The sequence below is a fragment of the Hemicordylus capensis genome, chromosome 3, assembly GCF_027244095.1.
Source record: "Hemicordylus capensis ecotype Gifberg chromosome 3, rHemCap1.1.pri, whole genome shotgun sequence".
Taxonomy (NCBI): domain Eukaryota; kingdom Metazoa; phylum Chordata; class Lepidosauria; order Squamata; family Cordylidae; genus Hemicordylus; species Hemicordylus capensis.
In genome coordinates this window covers 351,404,166-351,424,481 of record NC_069659.1, presented here as the reverse complement: position 1 = coordinate 351,424,481, position 20,316 = coordinate 351,404,166, and the positions used below count along the sequence as shown (strand labels likewise).

General features: G+C 44.5%; 1 protein-coding gene across 8 annotated transcripts in view; it reads right to left on the bottom strand.

Annotated features, from left to right (window-relative positions):
- Positions 1 to 20,316, bottom strand: part of ABCC5 (ATP binding cassette subfamily C member 5) — a 91,229-nt gene that overhangs the window by 23,590 nt on the left and 47,323 nt on the right. For all 8 annotated transcript variants that reach the window (XM_053309569.1, XM_053309561.1, XM_053309564.1 and 5 more), the window contains 13 exons: positions 17,505 to 17,738; positions 16,880 to 17,053; positions 15,048 to 15,195; positions 14,423 to 14,571; positions 12,720 to 12,827; positions 10,378 to 10,725; positions 9,255 to 9,326; positions 7,774 to 7,898; positions 6,938 to 7,010; positions 6,203 to 6,406; positions 5,388 to 5,531; positions 3,438 to 3,540; positions 2,736 to 2,929 (listed from right to left, as the gene is read on the bottom strand). In XM_053309569.1, coding sequence (XP_053165544.1) covers positions 2,736 to 2,929; positions 3,438 to 3,540; positions 5,388 to 5,531; positions 6,203 to 6,406; positions 6,938 to 7,010; positions 7,774 to 7,898; positions 9,255 to 9,326; positions 10,378 to 10,725; positions 12,720 to 12,827; positions 14,423 to 14,571; positions 15,048 to 15,195; positions 16,880 to 17,053; positions 17,505 to 17,738 — 2,076 coding nt within the window. The remainder of the gene's footprint in view (positions 1 to 2,735; positions 2,930 to 3,437; positions 3,541 to 5,387; positions 5,532 to 6,202; positions 6,407 to 6,937; positions 7,011 to 7,773; positions 7,899 to 9,254; positions 9,327 to 10,377; positions 10,726 to 12,719; positions 12,828 to 14,422; positions 14,572 to 15,047; positions 15,196 to 16,879; positions 17,054 to 17,504; positions 17,739 to 20,316) is intronic.

Here is a 20,316-nt window from a genome sequence, read left to right as displayed (position 1 = left end):
GGACTAAGCATTGCCTCCCATGAATGATTTGACCAGCCGCATTACTGGATGTGCTTCTGTATTGCTGTTACAGGGGTTGTATAGTTAGTGTGCTTGTAAAGTTTCAGGTGGTTCACTTTTTCAATGTGCTTCATGCAACTGATAATTTATGGTGGCCAGGAGGGAGGGAGGGAGGGAGGGAGGGAGTCACTCCCTGCTGGGCGTGGCAGCAGATGCTGACTGAGCAGGAGCCATCTTACTTTGCTAATTGCCATGCCCCCTTGCATCTGACTAACATAGAGGGCATGGCTTGGGGCACTGGGTCATGCGATGGAGGCCCCCTGCCTGCACTTTGTCCCCTGACAAGCTTGCTACGCCCCTGTGCAGATGTATCCACTTCTTAAGAGAGGAGAAACCTATGCGAGCAGTATTTGTAACTTTTACTTCAGCTAAAGCACTTTTTATTATTTTATTTATCATATTTTTATACCACCTGATATGTAAATGCTCCCTTACACTTACTTTAACAGAACATTAGAGTTATTTATGCTCCCTTACATTTACTTTGTAGAATTTGCTTTGTGCTTAACATTCATCCATGACCAGAGACAGAATACCATCTAAACAGCCCAGTATGACAACTATTTTCTCCCTATCACAAGGTGCTTTTATAAGGTCCAGTTTGTGTTGAGCTTCTGCATTATGACACCCAGCAAGCATGATTCTTGACATTCGCCAGAGCACTAAGGCATAGGAGCACAAAATGAACTGGATGCATTCACAAGATCAAAGTCTAAGAGGCTCTCAATACAAATGACCCAAGCCCATTCACTATGCAGGAGATGTGGATTGTGGTGCTACATTTATATCCACTTATATTAAAGTCCGATATGAAACTATAGAAATGGCTAGTATGAAAGTATTACTTTACTAGCTAGTTCTTGTTTAACATAAAATAGGATGTGTCATCCAGAGCTTGTTCATGGAAGGGTTCCTTTGCCTGTCAAGTTAGAGATTAAAATTGCTTAACCAGTTCTGGGGGGAAGCTTGTTATCGAAGTTGTTTCCTGAACTCTGCAAGAAAAAGCCTGCTAAGGCTCTGTGAATTAGGTTAAAGGTTCCTCAATTTCAAGACTCAGTGCATTCATTACTAACTTGAATTCTGCTCTGAAGGCTTTGGTGACAGCTTTTTTTGAACCAGACTCGATTGGACGTTGGTTTTGCTAGCTCTGGGGAAATATAGGACAAGTACGTAATTTTAATGAAACCTGAGAATGACTCATGTGTGCACTTGCATTAATAGAGCGGCCTCCTCACTTAAGCGAAGGCAATATGTCAATTTTCCTTTTTGTGGTTGCCCCTTGTCAAGTCACACACATTCACACTCTACAAAGAGGGTCATAGTCAGGGGTGGAGCCACCATTGGGAGAATCGGTTCAAAGAACCCGGGCCGCCAATGGAAAAGGCCACCGACACCCTGTGGCTCGGGCTCCAGAGGAGCCCAGAGCGAACTCCCCCCTCCCACGCCCGGGCCACCGAGAGCCCGGGCAAACTCTTCCCAGTTATTTCAGGCAGCGCCGACAGCCCGATAGAATGTTTTTCCCTTCCTCTCCCTGGAGGAAGAGAAAGGGGAAGAGGTCCAATCAGGCAGCTCATTCTGGCTCTCGGCAGCCCAGGCCACGCCCCCTTGTCACGTGACGTTTCCCCCTTTCTTTCCCTCCAGAGAGGGAAAGGAAGGGGAAAACGTTCTATCGGGCAGTTGGTACTGCCTGAAATAATTGGCGAAGAGTTCACCCGGGCTCTCAGCGGCCTGGGCGTGGGAGAGGGGAGTTCACTCTGGGCTCCTCTGGAGCCCAAGCCATGCCCCCATGCATGTGATGTCATGCACATGGGCGTACTGGAGGGGGCCGCCGAGCAGGGCTGGATGCAGGCCGCTGCTTGGCTGGCTCCGCGCCTGGTCATAGCACTTAATGAGTACATGTGTGGCAGTGAGCACATCAGTGAACCAAACAGCCATTGGTTGGCCCCTTTGTCTCTGCAGGCTTCTCCTCCTCTTGGGAAGCAAAGCACCTCATTGCACACTACCAGAGATGGAAGGCCATGTTGCTTCCACATCAGATATTTGGCCGAAGGGCACTTCGCTTACAAGCAGTGACTGCAGGACAAGGAAAAGGCCAGGGGAAAGGAGGCATTCTGCTCCAGGGCATTTTTCCTTCCCTGTTTGCTCTCCCGCTGTCTTGCAGCAGCTTCTGCTGCCTCCTCCAGGTCCTGCTGAGAAAGCACCTTTTCAGATAAAGGCATGAGACAGAAGCAGCACAACCTCCTCCCACCTCAGGCAGCCTTCTGTGTCGCTATTTGTTGCTCAACAGGAGGAGGGGGCGGGGAGCAGCCCAGTCAGTAGGTGAAATATATACCAGCACTGGATTTACTGAAATGCTACTGCCATAGGCACCCTTTAAAAAGACAAAAGAACGAGAGCTCAAAGCATTTAAGGCACTAAGAGTCTTATTTTAATGTACCTCCATTTTCACCCTTAAAACTTCCCACAATATTTAAGCCCCCCACCCACCCAAGACCGAGCCAGAACACAGGGACTAAGACCTTTTTCCTGCAGATTTCTATCAAAACTTAGACTCAGATTATACCATTTCTTGCTCCTTTAATTGGGAATGTGGCTTTTCCTAGACTAATCACAAATCATCCCAGGAAGACAATTCTCTTAATCCATTAGAGAGCCAAAGACACCACTGATCTTACCCCACTGCCTTGCTTGATCCAGTAACTCAGCCACCAATTGCTGAACGCAGTGCTGCCCACATTCAATATAAAGAGTGCCATGATGATGAGAAAAGCAACTGGGCCTCCTGCTGCCTGGATATAGACGCCATAAACTGACCAAGGGACAGAACCTTTACCCTTCTCTTCCATCTGCACAAGCTGGCCTAAAGCACCTATGTACATGGGGGATGGGGAGAAGAAGAGACGAAAAAAAGGGAGTGAAGATTGATGGGTCGCACCCAGAAACTGCAAGCAATACTGCAAATGCTTTAGAGTTATCAGTGTATGGTTCTCTAAATGGGCTAGAATTAGGATCTGCTCAAGTTTTACCCATATAAAAATACAGTCCTAGCCATTCTCAGGAAACCTGTAAGCATTTACTGCAAAGCTCTAGCTCAGGGCATTCGAGGCAAGCATGCAAAATACAGCAAACACTCATCTGAATGGATTCATTACTTTAATAATTAGAAAACATATCTCTGGATGACAAGAGTTTAAGGATTTAAAATGCAAAAGTGTGTAAACAAAGAGAAGTTGGGAAATCTCCACCCAAGTCTAGTAGTAAGCTGTACTGAAAATGGCATGGGATATGCTGCATCAGAACAGAATGAATTCACCTAACAAGCCATTTTAAACCAGATCCCCAGGCAAGTGGGAAGTATTTCTGGGCAATCACTGTACCTTCTTCCTTCTTGACCACCTTCTCTTTCTTCACAGATCCTGATTTGGTGCCCTTATCTTGGTGTTTTTTTAATGAACTGTTGGTGGTCTTCTTCAGGTTAATCTGCAAAAGAAAACAGAAACTGAGTGAGACACGACCAAATCTGACCTTTAGGACAAAAATTTCATGCAGCAACGCCCCCCCCCTCCAAAATCAGGTTTATTTACAATCTCATATGAAAAGTAAGATTCTATACTCTTCCTTTTAGCCCCCAAGTTAGATTGCAATTGCCATTTTACAGTGCTAATCCTCAGAAAGAAACTTGTTTTCTTTCAATGGTCAAAACTAAACACAAGAAATGTTTTATTCTCAACACAGTCCCTGTAATGGCTTTGGAGATTAAAGGGGTTATGTGGCAACTTGCTCTCTATCCCTTTGGGCCCCTAAGGGCACTGGAAGCACTTATACAGGGCCCAAGGAATGAACAGTACAAGCTCCTGGTGGAATATGAAAGCTTGCTTTCTCTCCCCTTTCTGTGGAGGCGTGCACAAGGCTAAAAGAACAAAAAAACGGGATGGGGGGAGACGAGAAACTGGTCTCAGCTTAAAAGATGGGTCTCTAGAGACAAGACCAATCCCCACACCCACAATGCAGGTATTCCTCAACCTTAATGAGGTCAATTGCCCTGTGAAGTTTCCTTCCCTCACCCCCTTGCAATTTCTTGCTAATTGCAGTGTATACTATGTTGTGTACGAGCCATTTTGTATCTTGAATGGGGAAATGTAACTGACCAGCACCAGCTATTCAGCTATTTATGAATGTACAAAATATATCCTTATTAGTGATACTATTTCTGCAGCTGTTCTATTTCTGTACTGCCAAAAGGAAATGCTTAATGAAGGGTTGATTTCTCTCTTTGCAGCTGGTGTCATGCTCAGGGCAACCTCTTCTCCATCAGGTTTTTTATTTGGCACATTTGACCTCAGCACCAGATTAGCCAAGTACACTCTTTATTTGGGTGAGAGTTAAGAAGCAGTAGAACTGCCTCTCCTCACAACTTACAGGATTCTGGGTTAGGTTGAGGAGCAATGGGCTCAGAGGACACTTTTACAAATCAATTTCTTCCCTCATTTTGGACCTCAGACTGAAGGGAAGCATATGGCTGTCTGTCTGCTCCAGCCTGCCAGGAGCTGGCCGGGGGCTCATGTCGTGAATTACTCTCTGCTGTCAACATTCACGGGCAGCATGAGAGAAGCGCTCATGCACGGCTCTTGGTCCACACAGGTGTGCTTTTGGGGGTGAGAGGAAGAGGCAGCCTTTAAACAAATAACCACAGTATTCTCCTGCAAGTATCAGGGGTCCTCCTCCACCACCACTCCGCTTCTCTGAAGGGATTCGCTCTGGCCTTTTCCCTCTACCTATTTGAGTTCCCAAGTGTGCCTGCATTTAGGCCACCCACTTTACAAACAGAGTGACAATCTGGACACAAACCATGATAAAGAGGGGCAGATTTCATACTGTTAAAGTACTATTGCCTTATGAATATGTGAAGTTGCCTTATACAGATTCAGACTATTGGTCCCTCCAGCCCATCTTGTCTACTCTCACCAACAGCAACTCTCTCAGGTCTCAAACTGAGGCCTTTTCTGCCCCACCACCTGAAATTCTTTTTAGCTGGACATGCCATGGACTGAACCTGGTACTCTTCCATGCAAAGCAAGTTCTCTACCACTGAGCTAAGGGTCCACTCTAGATTATCTTCCAAATGGTCAGTGTTTTTTGTTAAAAGAAGTCTCTTACTATTCTCTAAAATCTGTTGGGAAAGTTCTGTTTCATGACCCTTCCTTCACTCAGCACAGCTGGCCCTTCTCTCCTATAGCATCCACTGTTTGGAACATGCTTTTCCAAAGATGCTCAACTGACCTGCACTCTGACAACTTTTCACAGAGAATGAAGAAAGTGTGGATCACCTCAATGTGTGGAGTATCTCCCAGCTGCAGGTTGTTAAAGATGGCTGCGTAGTCACCATTCAGATTCATCAGGTCCTCATGGCTTCCCCTCTCCGTGATACAACCCTCTTTCATGAAGACGACTTCATCACAATCCACAAGATACTACAGACCAATGATAGGGAGAATAACACACTCACTTAAAACTGACAAAGCAGCGGGGTGGCCTGCTGGCTGGTGGAGATTATCTGCTTCATTGAGAAAGGGAACTTTATTACATGATGTTCACATTATTATTAGAGGAGGAGGAAGAGACATCTCTCAATCCCTCTCCAACGTAAACAACTGCAAGTCAGTTCTCAACTTCTTTCTAGGCAAAGGGATACTTCAGTATGTCCATCTCAGAACTGTGTCCAATAAATCCATGTTCTCACACTTTGTGAGTAGTAGGTTCTTCCTATGCACACTGTCCACATTGCCCATGTTTAATCAATCACTTGCCATTTAGCTAGGCTAGAAATGCCAGCCCGCTGTAGCCTCTTTTCAAAAGGAATATATGCCTCTGTCCCAACCTCAAAGTTTTCTTTTCCCCCATACCTACGTTATATGCAACTGCTGTTACTCATATTCTTGACACATTTGTCTTTCCTTCAAGTCCTTTGGTGCTTTTCCCTCTGGGCTATGTTTAAGCTAAACAACCTTTTGGAGTTTTAGATGTGTAGAGCAATCAACATGTTGATCAGGTTGCACAAATTAGCCAATTACATTAACAACAGGAGCAGCTATTGCCCAGCATAATGTACCTCATTCAAGGTATGGGGGAGGCACTAACGTACCTGTAGCTGGTGGGTGATAAAAAGGACCGTTTTTGATCTCAGATGCTTTCGTATTGCACTGTTGAAGATGTGGTTTCCAACATGGGCATCCAAAGCACTGAGAGGGTCATCAAGGATGTATATGCTCTTGTCACTGTACAGTGCGCGGGCAAGGCTGATCCTCTGGCGCTGTCCCCCACTCAAGTTTGCACCTCGCTCACCAATCTAAGGAAAATAAGCCTGATTAAGACATTCTCTTTTGTATCTTTTAAGGCAAAACATAGGGCCTTACTTGTTACTTTTGTAGCCTTATGCTTACTTCAGAAGAGCTCAAAGCAGCATTTTGGCTGCACAATAATCTAACAAAACAGGCAAATTAGTATCTCTTGGCTGACCCTAAAATCCCCCAGTGAGCATCATGGCTGAGCAGGTATTGGGACCTGGGTCCCTTAGGTTTAAGTCAAACAGTCTACCCCAGCACACTGCTTTACAATAGGTCTGTGCTTTGGCACCACTGAACAGTCTACACCCTCACATTGCTACCATGTGAAGGCAGCCACATCTCCACACCGTACTGCTCACCTTTGGTGCAGGGGTAGCCCTGTGATGCCCCAGCAATGCCTGGGATAGCTCACAGAGTGCAGCAACAGGTGTGCATGAGAAGTGCTGTGAGCCACAGTCCTTTCCCAGCACACACACCTGGCACCATGCCCCACACACCAGTACTGGGCTGGTACGGTTGAACAAGTTTCCTACCTCTGTCAGGTCCCCATTAGGCAGGATAGCCAGATCAGGTCGAAGGCAGCAGTCATTTAGCACAGTGTTGTACCTGAAAACAACAATGAACAGTGAACAAGCAGCAGTGCTTCCAGGTGTGCAGTTAACTGGAACAGGAATATCCCTATAGCGTTTACCCTGAATCCATAGAAAAGGCAACTCAACAAAAACATAACACACCCACCCATGTTAGACACATGGGCCTTTTAAAGAAAAGGTGTTCTTTGGTTTTATCCCAAATGTGACTGTGGCAACATTAGATCAGTCACAGTTGAGGGACTATAGGCCGCCTCCAGCCTCAGAGGCAGGATGCTTCTGAGTCCCAGTTGCAGGGGAGTAACAGCAGGAGAGAGGGCATGCCCTCAACTCCTGCCTGTGGCTTCCAGTGGCATCTGGTGAGCCACTGTGTGAAACAAGATGCTGGATTAGATGGGCCTGATCCAGCAGGGCTGTTCTTATGTTATGTTCATTTGAAGCATTAAGATTCAATCAAAGGAATCATGCAATGGGTGCAAAAGAAGATTGCTCACTAAAATTCAATTAGCTAAATGAGCTGTACCTCCAGTGTTGGGATGCAGTTGTCGAGTAAAATAGAAATCAAGGCATAGCTACGTAAAAAGTGTGACTACACAAATATCAGCTTAGACAGGAAACCATAGTATTTTAACCAGCCACAGACTGTCAAAACAAGAATTGCAAATACTAAAGCAAATTGCAATGAAGGTACAGAGCTGCTATACAGAGCAGCGTTTCCAACTCATGCCAAACAGGCTGGACATCTGCAAAGGGTCAGCATGTTAACATAGCTTACAGACCTTTCTTCATCAAACTCCTTCCCAAAGAGGATGTTATCTCTAAGCAAAGCATTGAGAATCCAGGCCTGCTGGGCCACATAGGCAAACGTTCCATCCACAGAAATGCTGCCTTCCAGCAGAGTCATCTGGAACAGAGAGCAGCAAGTCTAGAAATGCCATTCCACACATATGGAGGAAAGGTTTTCATACACACAACTCACTGGCTTGCAAAACCAACCACAAACGTTTGAGTGCAAGAGGCATAGCTATAAAACACTTAAAGTCTTAGAATATGCCTCACTTTATTGCCTTTTAAGATCAAAGTCTGAGGTCAAATGCATCATTTGTCACTAGCTGAACCTGCACAGAGCATCTGTACGGTAGTTTACTTCCTTTTTGGATTAAGTTGGGATAATTCGTTTGGCTGGTCCTCCCTTTGTAGCCGTGCATTGCACCCTGTTCCCCTCTCCCCTCCCCCAGCTCTCTCACTTGCTCACTCTGTCTCCCCCACAGCTCGCTCGCTTGCCGCTATCCCCCCGGCTCTCTTGCTTGCCCCCGCCCCCGCCACCCCCCCGGCTGGCTGGCTCGCGCGCCCCCCCTCCGCCCCCCCCCGGCTGGCTCTCTCACGCGCCCCCCTCCAGCCCCCCCCGGCTCTCTCGCTCGCCCCCCTCCGGCCCCCCCCGGCTCTCTCGCTCACCCCCCTCCGGCCCCCCCGGCTCTCTCGCTCGCCCCCCTCCGGCCCCCCGGCTCTCTCGCTCGCAACCCTCCGGCCCTCTCGCTCGCCCCCCTCCGGGCCCCCCCGGCTCTCTCGCTCGCTCCCTCTGGGCCCCCCCCGGCCCTGGGGCTCGCTCGCCCCCTCTGCCCCCCCAGCTGGCTCGCTCGCCCCCTCCGGCCCCCCAGCTGGCTCGCTCGCCCCCTCCGGCCCCCCCCGGCTGGCTCGCTCACCCCCCCGGGCTCGCTCGCTGGCAGAACAATGGCACTGCGTTTTTTCTTTTTGGGCAGGAAGGTCAGCAGTGCATCCTCACAATCACAACGGTTTTTAGCAGCCCCTTACCTCCCAGTGATTTGGGGCTTCATTTGGTTCTCTGTTCTGTCGTTTACCCACCAGCTGCCCACTCTCTGTGGTCCGTTTCCTCTGCCTTTCCTTTCCGTTCCCGTCTGCTGATTCCCACCTCCCTCGCTGCTGCTCCCTCCCCAGGCAATGGCTCTTCCTTTCCCCTCTGTCATTCCTCCTTTCTTCTTCTGTCTCCTGAGTCTGCCGATTCCACCTGCCTCCCTAGCTCGCTGCCCCTCCCTTCCCAAGGCAATGGCTTCAGGCATCCACACGGCTCCAGACGCCTCTGGACATAGTCCTCAACTCGGTCGTCCATAAGCGAATTATATATATAGATGTTGACCAATGGTACATTGAACAAAATGCAGCTACTGGTTTCTTGCAGAGAGCAAACATAACCAGCAGTACTGACAGCATGAAAAGGAGAAACAAATATATTCTCTCTCACCTGTCCCAAAATGGCTGAAATGAGCGAAGTTTTTCCACTCCCCACACTGCCACAAATTCCAACCAGTTTCCCCTAGATCAGAACACAAAAAGAAATAAATATTAATGAACGAGAAGGCAGTACTTCATACCTTTTATAATACTATCCGTAACTTAAAATGTTTAACAACTGAACAAATGCATGAAATAGAAAAAGAAAAACAACTAGACTGTATCAGTTCGTACGAATTGGAAGCAAATTCACACTTTGAAAGTTAGCCCTCAGCATAAGCACTTGGAGGCAAGTTGTTAATTCCTTCCTGACCTAGCTTGCAATATTTTGGAGGGAAAAATACTATAAAACTCAACATAGCCAAGATATTCATTGTATAAGAGAGAAGGCATTTTAACCTCTGTGCTACAACTACAGTTGGAATGACCAGCTATGTTCCAGTATCTACAGTATTCCCTTATCACAACCTCTCTGCTCTTCTCTCCTGATGCATCCCTGTCTGTGACCTTTGCTTGTCCAGGTCCATCACCTTCAACTGTCCCAAAATATCCTGCTCCTATCAATGACTCTGTTCCTTATGCCTGTAACTACCTTCCAGAATACCACCACTCATTGATTCCCTTCAAATCAATCCTTAAAACCCACCCAACTCCCTAGTCCCCATAAAGTGGTAATTAAGCCCAAGCAAGCACACACTGAACTAATGGCATCTTCTTCCCTAGTTCTATCCTTGTCCACTTCCTTCCCCTTCTTCTGTTAATCTTCCTTGAGTTTTTAGACTGGGAGTCCCTTGGGAAAGGGATCTGTCCTCCCAAGAACCATACACATGGATGGCATATAAATAAAATAAGGTAATAAACCATAGAGACTTGGGAGAACACAGGAACACTTGCAGATACCCACAGTGGGAAGCTGCAGAGGGCCTCAGCTCTCCAACATATGCCTGTTGTGTGTTTAACACACATCTTTCTTTCCAAAGTTTAGAAAGTATTTCATTGTGTGGATATGCTGAAAGTAAGTTTTCAGCATGAAGCATGGAATACCCTTCAGTAATCATCTGCTCAAGTCCAGGAAGATGTGCCATTATTCTTAGAGAGCTGATTCAAAGAGACAGAGAATTTTAGCTTCTCACCTTTTCAATTTCCAGGTCAACGTTGTAGAGAACCCTCTGCAGTCGGACGTTTGTCAGGTGGACACGACTGTTCTCTTCTTCAGGGCTTGGGGGATCACTGTCCAGTAAGAGGTGGCCCTTCTGCTCAGCCAGCATTGCCTGCTGTCCCTCACGCTGCTGCACCTTCATCTTCTCTTTCTTGCTTTTTGCCATCTTGTCTTTTTTCATTTTAGGGGTCATCTTGGGTGAGCTCTGGACGCTAGCATGGGAGGATTCCCATGCCAAAGTGGCATTTTTCAACTCTATGGCGATGTGAGGACTGGCTGGTTTTTTCTTTACCATATGAACCTCCTCCATTAGAAACAAACTCTGATAGGAGTTGTGAGAGAGGTGCAAAGATGAGACACCTGGTCAAGACTGAGGATGGGGACAAGCCTACGGCACTCACACGCAGCAAAACACATGAGGCTATACAGTGGGAGGAAGCTGAAGAGCAAAAGGTAGCTCATTAGTGACAACTAACTTTAGGTCCGCAAAAGGGCCTGGTTATCCATGGATGAGGCAGCTCTCAGATAGAGGAGACTTCTGCAGTGTTACCCTACTGATGTGCACAAAACATGGTTATGTTTAATACTGCTTGCCTTCGTGCATCTTGCGATTCAGGGCTTAGAGGAAGGGCTTCCTCATCAGAACCACCACAAAGCTTAAAATGGATGGAAAAGGTTTCTTAACCAGCGTTTGGAAAATTCTATTCCCTGCACAAAATTCAGAATTTGACAATATCAAGTCTAGACATAACACAGTACTATTAGAGAAGAACCTCGATATCATGCTTCCCCACCACATTCACCTACTCATGCTCTCAAAAGAGTTCTGCAATATCTGTCAGACAGTTTCAATAGACAAGTCAATTGAAGACAGAACCTATTCTAGTTAGTTAATTAGTATTTCCAACATCAACTGCCAACCCCAAAGTAACTGTGATAATTATACTGAAATGCTGCCCAAATGAGCAAGCTACAAGTCCCTTACTTAATGAGACAGGTTCACTCAGGATTATTCAAGCTGCTTCTCTATTCTCTTCTACCAGATCATTTATTTTAACATATTACTTTAAAATGGTTTTCTTGGAGCCCTCACTTAAAAATAAAAAGGTTCACGTGACCTAAATCTGCTTGTGAACTCCTTCAATACCAGTGGCTTTTGTTCCATGCTCATAATAAACTGTCTTTAATTTACAGTCTTGAATAGAACATATTATTTACTGGCAAAACAAACAAACCTGGGTCCCATATTTGCAGTTGGGTTGCCACATGCACCCAGAACCCCAGAGAAAAAAAGGAATGGGAATAACATATTTCCCTTGCAAAGTGTAAACATTTTCCTTGCCCCTATCCTTACTTTTGCATTATAGTATCAAGTCCTTTCCAGCATGTGAAAGGCACTTTAAGCATTAAAGTTACAGGCTAGGCATTTCCAATAACTTGGTGAGAACAGACACCTGTTGACTTTGTTCCTGAGAACACCTGTGCTATTCATGACTGTGGGAGAAAATAAATTTATACCCAGTTTTCTTCCCACTTTGCTCCTTGGGTATTCCAACTGGAACTGTGCTCTCCAAAAGTGAGCATCTAAGACTACATGAACCAAGCTCTTTGATGCACACTTAATTGACAGACTGTGGATGTGAAGGCAGGACTTATCTGCCATTCAAGCTCAAAAGCAATCGTTTTCAAACTGTTCTGGGAAACCCTGAGGATTCCTTGGAAGCTTATCAGTAGCAGCAGATAAATTGCCCGCATTTACCAATCTGGAAAATATTAGTTGTGTTCCAGAGTGCACTCCCAACAGGCCTGGGCAGCTCTCCACCTGTATGGACTGTGCATCTTAAAACATGATCCACATTTTATTGCAGTGAACAGGAGTGCCACAGAGCAGGCAAGCTAATATGGAAAGGGCTTGCTGAAGGTCCTTTGAAAGCCACCACTCTAAAGGATCTACCACCATAAGCTATTATGCAACTTGTATTCCTTTGTCTAGAAGCTACAGAGGTTCGTGTATGTGCATTTATCATAGCCTATCCCATTTCCTTGCTCTATAGGCTTACACTTACAGGTTTGCATCCCTATTTGAAAGTGAGCGTGCCTAGTACTTGAGGCGAAAGTTCATCAGTTACAGAGAAAAGTCCAGCATTGTCAAGGTTCAAAAGTAACATGCCCAAATGTGGTGTGAAAGGAGCTAAGAAAGCAGCAAGGAAAGAGGTTTAGCATGGATAATCCTTGAGTTTTTCCCAACAACAAAACCCATGATACACTGAAGGCCTTCACCCCTGCTAATAAGAAACTAGCAAGAGGACTACTCACCTTAAATCTGTCAGCTGCCACAGATGCTTCAGAGAGAGATTTCACAGAAAAAGGTGTGACTTTCAGAGCAAAGGTCATTGAATTGAATACTGTGACCACTGTAAAAGCCTGAACACAAGTGGAAAAAAAAGTTTTCATTGCAATATCTGTTAATATAAATAAATCTAACAAACAAACAGTTAGGAATAGCAGACAAAAAAAGGGGGGATTGCAGGTGAAATTTAAGGGTAAAACTTAAAGGTTGTTCCAGAAAGTTGTAATGTTGCGAAGCGGGGAGAAGTTCCAGTCCAACTGTACTTCAGTCTTCCTGCCCCACTGCTTAACTATAACAAGAAAAAACTAGGCACTTCTATAGCTGCCCACTTGGATGGCCTTGCTCATTCAAACCAACAAAACAAGGGAGGACACAGTTCCATTCAAGCTCAGCTCAACCTTGCAGTAATTTTAGACTAACAGTTGGCTATCACAAGGGCCATACATTCTTTTCAGGAACACACCTGATAAGGACTCAAGAGCAACTGTATGCTGCTGCATACTTGTGCATGTCAGAGAGACTCTGGTTACTGAATTAGACTTTTGGCAAACAAAATGCAAGTTCTGCCTTTGCTCTTTTAAGGCAACAACAAAATGTACCATCCAGAAATACACACTCTGTATGGGCTATTTTCAAATGCAGCAGAAGCCATAGCTGGGAGAACAGAAATCAAGGACAAAAAGTGAGTGCAGGATGAGAAGAGAGAGACTTCTGCAGGAACATTTGAAAAGAAAGGAAGGCAAAAGCATTTCCTGCCATGAGAACCATCCTCGGCCCAGACCAAACAGTGACCTGGAAGAGGAGTGTCTTCTGTGTCCCCACACCATACTTCCCCCATTTGTTTCACTTTTGAATATTTTGCATTTTTTAGTGTATCTATAGTCCCTTCATGATGTGCATGCATTATATGCCTTCATGATTAATCTGTGTCATATAAATATACGTTTGCATGCATGAATCTTCAAGTCTGCACTTATGCCACATACAAATCAAGTAAGAAGAAGTTTATTTGGTCTAGTCTTACAAAAACTGTTTAATCTTAAGAAAACTTGAAATCCTGGGTATTTCAGGTTTTCTTAAAATTGATTTATTTGTGCCCCCCTCCAAAGACAGCTGCCTCTATCACCTGCTCCTGTCCAGCTCTGCCCACTTCCTATCACAATCTGAGAAGGCAGCCACTACCAGCATACTAGGCACAACCTACCATAACATTGATCCTTTCTAGTTCAATATGTCCCCAGCTTGCAAATTTCAGCACTGGTATTCATGCTAGGGACTAGAGATCAGCGTTCCCTCCAACAGGGATTCCCCGATGTTGTGGACTACAGCTCCCAGAATCCCCAGCTGCAATGGCTTTTGCTTGGGAATTATGGGAGTTGTAGTCAACAACACCTGGGAATCCCTGTTAGAGGCAACGCTGCTAGGGATGTGCCTGAACTGGCTCAGGCAGCTGTCCAAGCTGGTTTAGCGCTTCCCTAAGGAGACACTGAACTGGTTCAGGCACATCCGTATTAGGGACAAAATCTGCCAGCCATTAAGCTGGAGGACTGCCCTCACACCCTTTATCATGACAGTAATGTGCACTAGTGTTTCGGACCATTTTAGAAACAGGTTCAGGATTCCAGTACCACATCTGAAGTGAACATGCCCTCATCCACTGAGAAGTTACCTGAGCTGCTGTCAGGTCATGGCCAAGGATCATATGGACAGAGAAGGTTACCACACTGGCAATAACCACAACTATGGGGGCCACTCCCACAGTGATGCTCTGGAAATAACCAGCACGCTCCAAGATTTTGCGTTCTTCCTCTCTAATTTCTGGAGACATGGAGAGCAATGCACACACATGAGGTAATATTCAAATAAGCAACACACAAAAATACAGCACATGCATGAAGCCCTCCAAGATAATTAGACGTTCCTGTTTTGACATTCACAGCATTACAGACGTGTTCAGAAGCCAAACATACAAAACAACAACATATTGTTATTTCCACCAATGACAGGAAATGCGATCATGTTTTACATTTAATCATATATACCACAGGAATGAGTCTGTTTAAGACTAACATTCCCAGGCAATGCAATTTCACCATGTATGAAGTTCCTTGTACTTCATAACCAGTCACAGAAGAGCAGTGAGAGTAGAAAAGCCAAATTCCTCTTTTCAAGTCCAGGATCAGAAAAAAAACAGAGCATGATCTAGCATGAACTTTTTCCTGCCAGATGGCTTGGGGGTGCAGGGGAAGTAGGCACTGTACAATAAGTAATGGCGAGGGAAACCAAACACTCACTTTGAACATTCTGGGAAAAGGCTTTGACCCAAGCATACATTTTAATGAACTTAATATAAGTAAGAACTTCATTCATCTTCTGAACACGCTCATCAGTTGCCGATACACATTGTCTTCTGAAGTAAGCAGTGAGGCGAGATGCAAACATCTGAAACAAAAACAAGGCATCATAAAAACAGAACTGGCTGGCTGGAGTCTGGTGCAAGGCACAACAAGGATTGTGCAAGGAAGTTTAACATAGAGAGTGGAAAATGTATTTGCCTGCCATTCTACTGTGTTCCTCTCTAGGCGTGCCTCTGCAGAAAAGAAGGGGCCACAGCAAGACTAGTGCCAAGTTTTCACTATAAGGAACTAATGAAGACTGCCTTGAACAAACCACATTTTACTCCTCTTGCTTACAGTCACTATGGCCATAATTTTCTATAGTGTACACGCATATTGTGAACCACCCAGGGACATTTTTGTATGGAGCAGTACATAAATGTTTTAAAAAGAATAAATGTGAGTGCGCATGCATGCACCTACATACACACACACAGTCATGGCCATGACCAAGAGAAATGAGATGTCTGTTCACAGTAGTCTTCACAGTTTCCTTGTAAGGAAAAGTTGGTACTAGTCACCCTACTCGACACAATCATATGACTATTGGCAGAAGTACAGTGCCACTCAAGCAAGAAATTAGTCACATTTGAAGCAGACCTTCCGCACTCTCCCCTCCCTTGATATGTAGATTATGCAAACTTTCAAGTTTATAGTAATACTCAACAGAAAGGGAAATGTGGTCAATCCTCAAGTGCATGCATGATCTCGTTACTGCTCAGTAATGTCATTTGCTTGATTTCCTTTTAGGTCTCATTGAATTTGGATAGGGTTTCCTACAAGTTTCCGACAAGGGTTTCCTAATAGCTTTAGGACCAGACTGTCAGTCAGTTAAGGCCGGTAGGAACCTCATTACAAAGTAATTAACACAGCGCTGTTAAGTGTAACATACTGGAGTTCCAAACTGAGTTAATATTCCTAATGGCTATATAAGCTTAATTTCAAAAATTCGAGTTATTGATTTCATGTCAAGATTGTAGAAGCAGGGGTTTATTTTATATACATACATATCTGCATTTGTCCCCTCCCAGGAAACAGCCTCTCTTGTCCCTTTCAATTATTTCAATCCCTTGCAAGGGATGTTCCATGCACATCCCTAGCACCCATGTATAGGACAAATGAGTGCAAGTAAAACATAGTAACATAGCCTAAAATATGTCACATAATAGCAATAAACACAAGATATAAAATACAAAATGAAGACAAGGTTTCCATCAGCAGCATCTAAAAGCAGCAGAGGAACTCTCCACTTACAACCAGGCCAACGAAGCCCCTACTCTCTGAAGAGCCAGATGAAAAGTACAACATTCCACCATTGGCAGAAAGCCAGGAGTGTAAGGAAAGAACAGATATTCCCATGCAGAGCAGACCAAAATCTGGGGGAAATCACAAAAGTGGCCCTGTCCCCCATGCACAACAGAGTGTCACCTGGCACTGGCACTTTGAGTGCCCACCTTCTCCTACAGAAGACAGTATAGGACAGGTTGACTCAGCACTGCTGAGTCAGTGAGGAGCAGGCAGTCCTTCAAGTAACTGGTCCATGCCAGTTGGAGCTTTAAAGGCAATAACCTTGAATTTTATTTGGAAGCAATTTGGCAGCTTGTGAAATAAGCTAAATAGTAATGTCTCAACTGCATCTCTCTCAGACTCTCCTCCTCAATACTCTCTTCTCATCCACCTGCAAAAGCAGCCTTCACTTTTTGTATATATGCCAACAGCCACCTACTCACCATTGCTGGGTAAAAGAGGATGAAGACTGCCGATCCCAAGAAGCCTGTTGGTCCCAGAATAATAACGTTATAAACCATGCCTAGGATGGCAACAACAGGACCTCCAGCCAACAAGCTACCAACAGCCGCTGCCTCAAACATTCTCTGTCCATCATTGGAACATATGTTAATGAGCTGGAATTCAGAACATACAAGTGAAAGATGTCAGAGGCAATGATCGGGTTCATCCTCAAAGGATGAAATGAAGAACTATGAAAAGAGCTTTCAGACAGGCACTGCAGCTTTTGGAGCATCCCACCAGCAGCAACACAGTTATTCATTTTAGATTTAGACTACCCAGCCAGGTCAGTTGCAGACAGCTAAAACAGCAGCACATCTTATTAGATTAAGCCTAGGCAGGGGTAGAGTGAAACCTTTTGGGAGTCTCTGAATAGCTGGTTTGTGCTCCCTGTGTCTAGCTGTAGGCAGACTATACTGAAAATAATTGGACTACTCATGACTTAGTCTGGATGGCAACCAGCATCTATCTGCTCGACTCGTAGGAGATTCAGAGTGAGTGTTGGATACCACTACACCCACCCACGTCATTCCTCACAACACATTTGTTTGATTATTATTGGCTTACCTCCCCCAAAGACTTCTCCTTGATATTTTTCAGCTTGAGTATTTTCTTAAAGGCCATGGTCAGGATAGCTCCTCGCAGTCTGACCCCAGTGCGGTAATTTAAAGCCCAGGTTAAAGCCAAGGACCAGGAACGCACTATTTCAGTTATTAAAATGCCAAAAACTAACAACAGGCTGTACTGTAGGTTGGGATCCGTTTGCTGTGTGTATTCAAGGAGATGTTTCACAACAAATGCCTACGGGAAGAAATGCAAACCTGCATGAACACCCCAACATGCTAGAGGAACCATCTGATAATTTTATGTTAAGTTAGAAATAAGTGAGCTACTTCATTTCCAATAAGAAATTCCATATTTTTAAAAAGAGTGAGCCTTTGGATAAGAAAGAACTGCAATTGTTAAACAAACCCTGCTGAAATAAAGCAGTAAAATCCAATTTAGCATGGGGTGGGGGGAGAGTAATTTGGAACTTTCCAATTCCTCACACCAGACTCTTGCTCCTTCACATCTTCTAACTTAACATAAATCTGTCAGTTAGCTGAAAGCAATCCATCATTATCATGTGCTTTAAAATAATTTGTACTTATGCAAAAACAGAGCACATTAAAAGATATATATTCCTTTTACATGACATTAAGACCTTGTTTCAAACGTGCTTATTTTATAAAAAGGAACAAATGTACCTACAGTTGAACTGGGGAAGAGTGTGAGAAGGATATTTTGCAAAACATTCCTGAAAATAAACATCAGCAGTTTAATAGTAAAGCAAAGGACAAGCAGCAAAAAAATAAAAAAAGGTGATACCACAGATTAATTTTTTAAAGACCCTTCACCCACACCTCCCTGTCCTCCCCCCTTCCAAAGACAAAAACTATTTTACCTCAGAAACCACATTTCAAACACGACCTGCAGAAAGAGAAAATAGCCCCCAAGCCACAAATCCCCCATCACGCTTGCTGTGTGAAGGTACAGTGCAGTATCACAACTCACGTTCATCAGCAATATTAAATACTAATAAATAAGAAGCAGTAAATTTTTATTCTTTGTTGTTGTTGTTTTAAGTGTCATGTTAAAATGGGTAACATCTCACAAACACTGTACAAAAAAAATAAAGGTACTGTGGAAACGTACACATCTCCATGCACAAGGGAAAAAAATATACAGGGCCTGAATCCAACATACAGTCTGGCTTCCAACACAAAATCGTTAAACTTCACATACACACAAAAAAATTAAATACAAGAAAAGCAGAACCAATATTTGTTCACAGAGTCCGGCAGAGTGAAATCTGTATAGCTAGTCAGGAAGACTTACACGGCTGGGGTGGGGGGCAGGGTTTCTCACATTTGATTAACAGAGCTTGGTTAGAGTAGGCTTTCCAGCTGAGCTTTTCCAACAACGATGCCTACAGATGCTGGTGCTTAGGGTTCTTTAAATCAGAGCTGATAACTATATTTTCTCACCACAAAAATCCAAAACCAAGGAAGTGGTTTGGGAAGACTTTCAGAGTCCATGGGAAGTCCTCTGAACTAACACAGGCTTTGCAAATCAGAGTTCTGTGCAACACAAGAATGGATGGAAAACAAAAGCACACTGCTTCAAGCAAAGGCAACAGTTGCTAAAGCCCAGCATCAAGTGATAAGATTTAAAAATAAAGGCAGAATGAATATGCAAGTCTTGAGGTAGTTAATTCCGAGTGCCGCAATTGAGAATTCAGCTGTATCGCATTTCTCCCATGAGTGATCCACACGCACATGTTGAGAACCAGATGTCCAGAAGGTTCCCAAAGTGACCACCATTTAGAAAAAACAACAACAACACCACACACACACACACACACACACACACACACACACACACACACACACACTTACACTAATCTCTGATCAGAGTGCAAGAGCTTATGTTCAAAGGGTTCTCTATGCCAGTTTTCTCCTTCATCGGCTTTGTTTTAAGTCCTGTGTGTGGATATGTTAACTGGCTACACAGCTGATTTGCTCTTACTCAGCAAAAAGATCTTTGGTTCTTTATCCACTGTCAATCCAACAAAGGCAACTGAGTCATCAGAAGGGTCAACAGCCCCTCCCTGCTTTAGGTTCACGAGCCACAACCCAGCCGTTTTCACATACGCCATGGTATAGAAGGGAGAGTCTCCAGGGGAATGTGTGTAACATCAGCAATAATTCTTTTCTCCCCTTATAACTTAGAGGGTAATGTTTTGGCAGACAGGATCAGCGGCTCCAATGAAGAGTAAGAAACATGGCTTGCTTGTTAAAAAAAAACTTGAAGAGCAGTTTTTAAAAAATTGAAGGGGAGAAGACAACATTTACAATCTTAAAACATTGTTCTTCATTAAAGACATGAAAAGAAATACCTACGCATACATTTTATAAGAATTATAGCTATTCAGACTAGCAGAGGTATGGGAAAGGACTCCTGAGACTATCATTGTAGCAGCTGTCCTTGGTTGCTTGGCTGTCTTAAGCATTCCCATTGAATAAATGTCACCTTACCTTTCATCTTGGCGTTGGATTCTGCCCAGCTTGACTGTCTCATTCTGATCGCAGAATACAGCCATCCTGGAAATTCTAAAGAACAGCTTCTGTCATTGGTTCCACTACAGAGCAAGATTCCCCCAAACCACATCCAGCATTTTACAGCACAAAGCAAGCTGTGACTGGAGCGGACCTGGAAGAGTGGGAGGCTTACCTCAAATGACTCCCCGATCCAGCCACCCTTCCCACACCCCACAATATCCTCAGAAACTGAATGAGTACTCAAGATGGGCTTCACTGCAACACAAGTTTTTACAGGT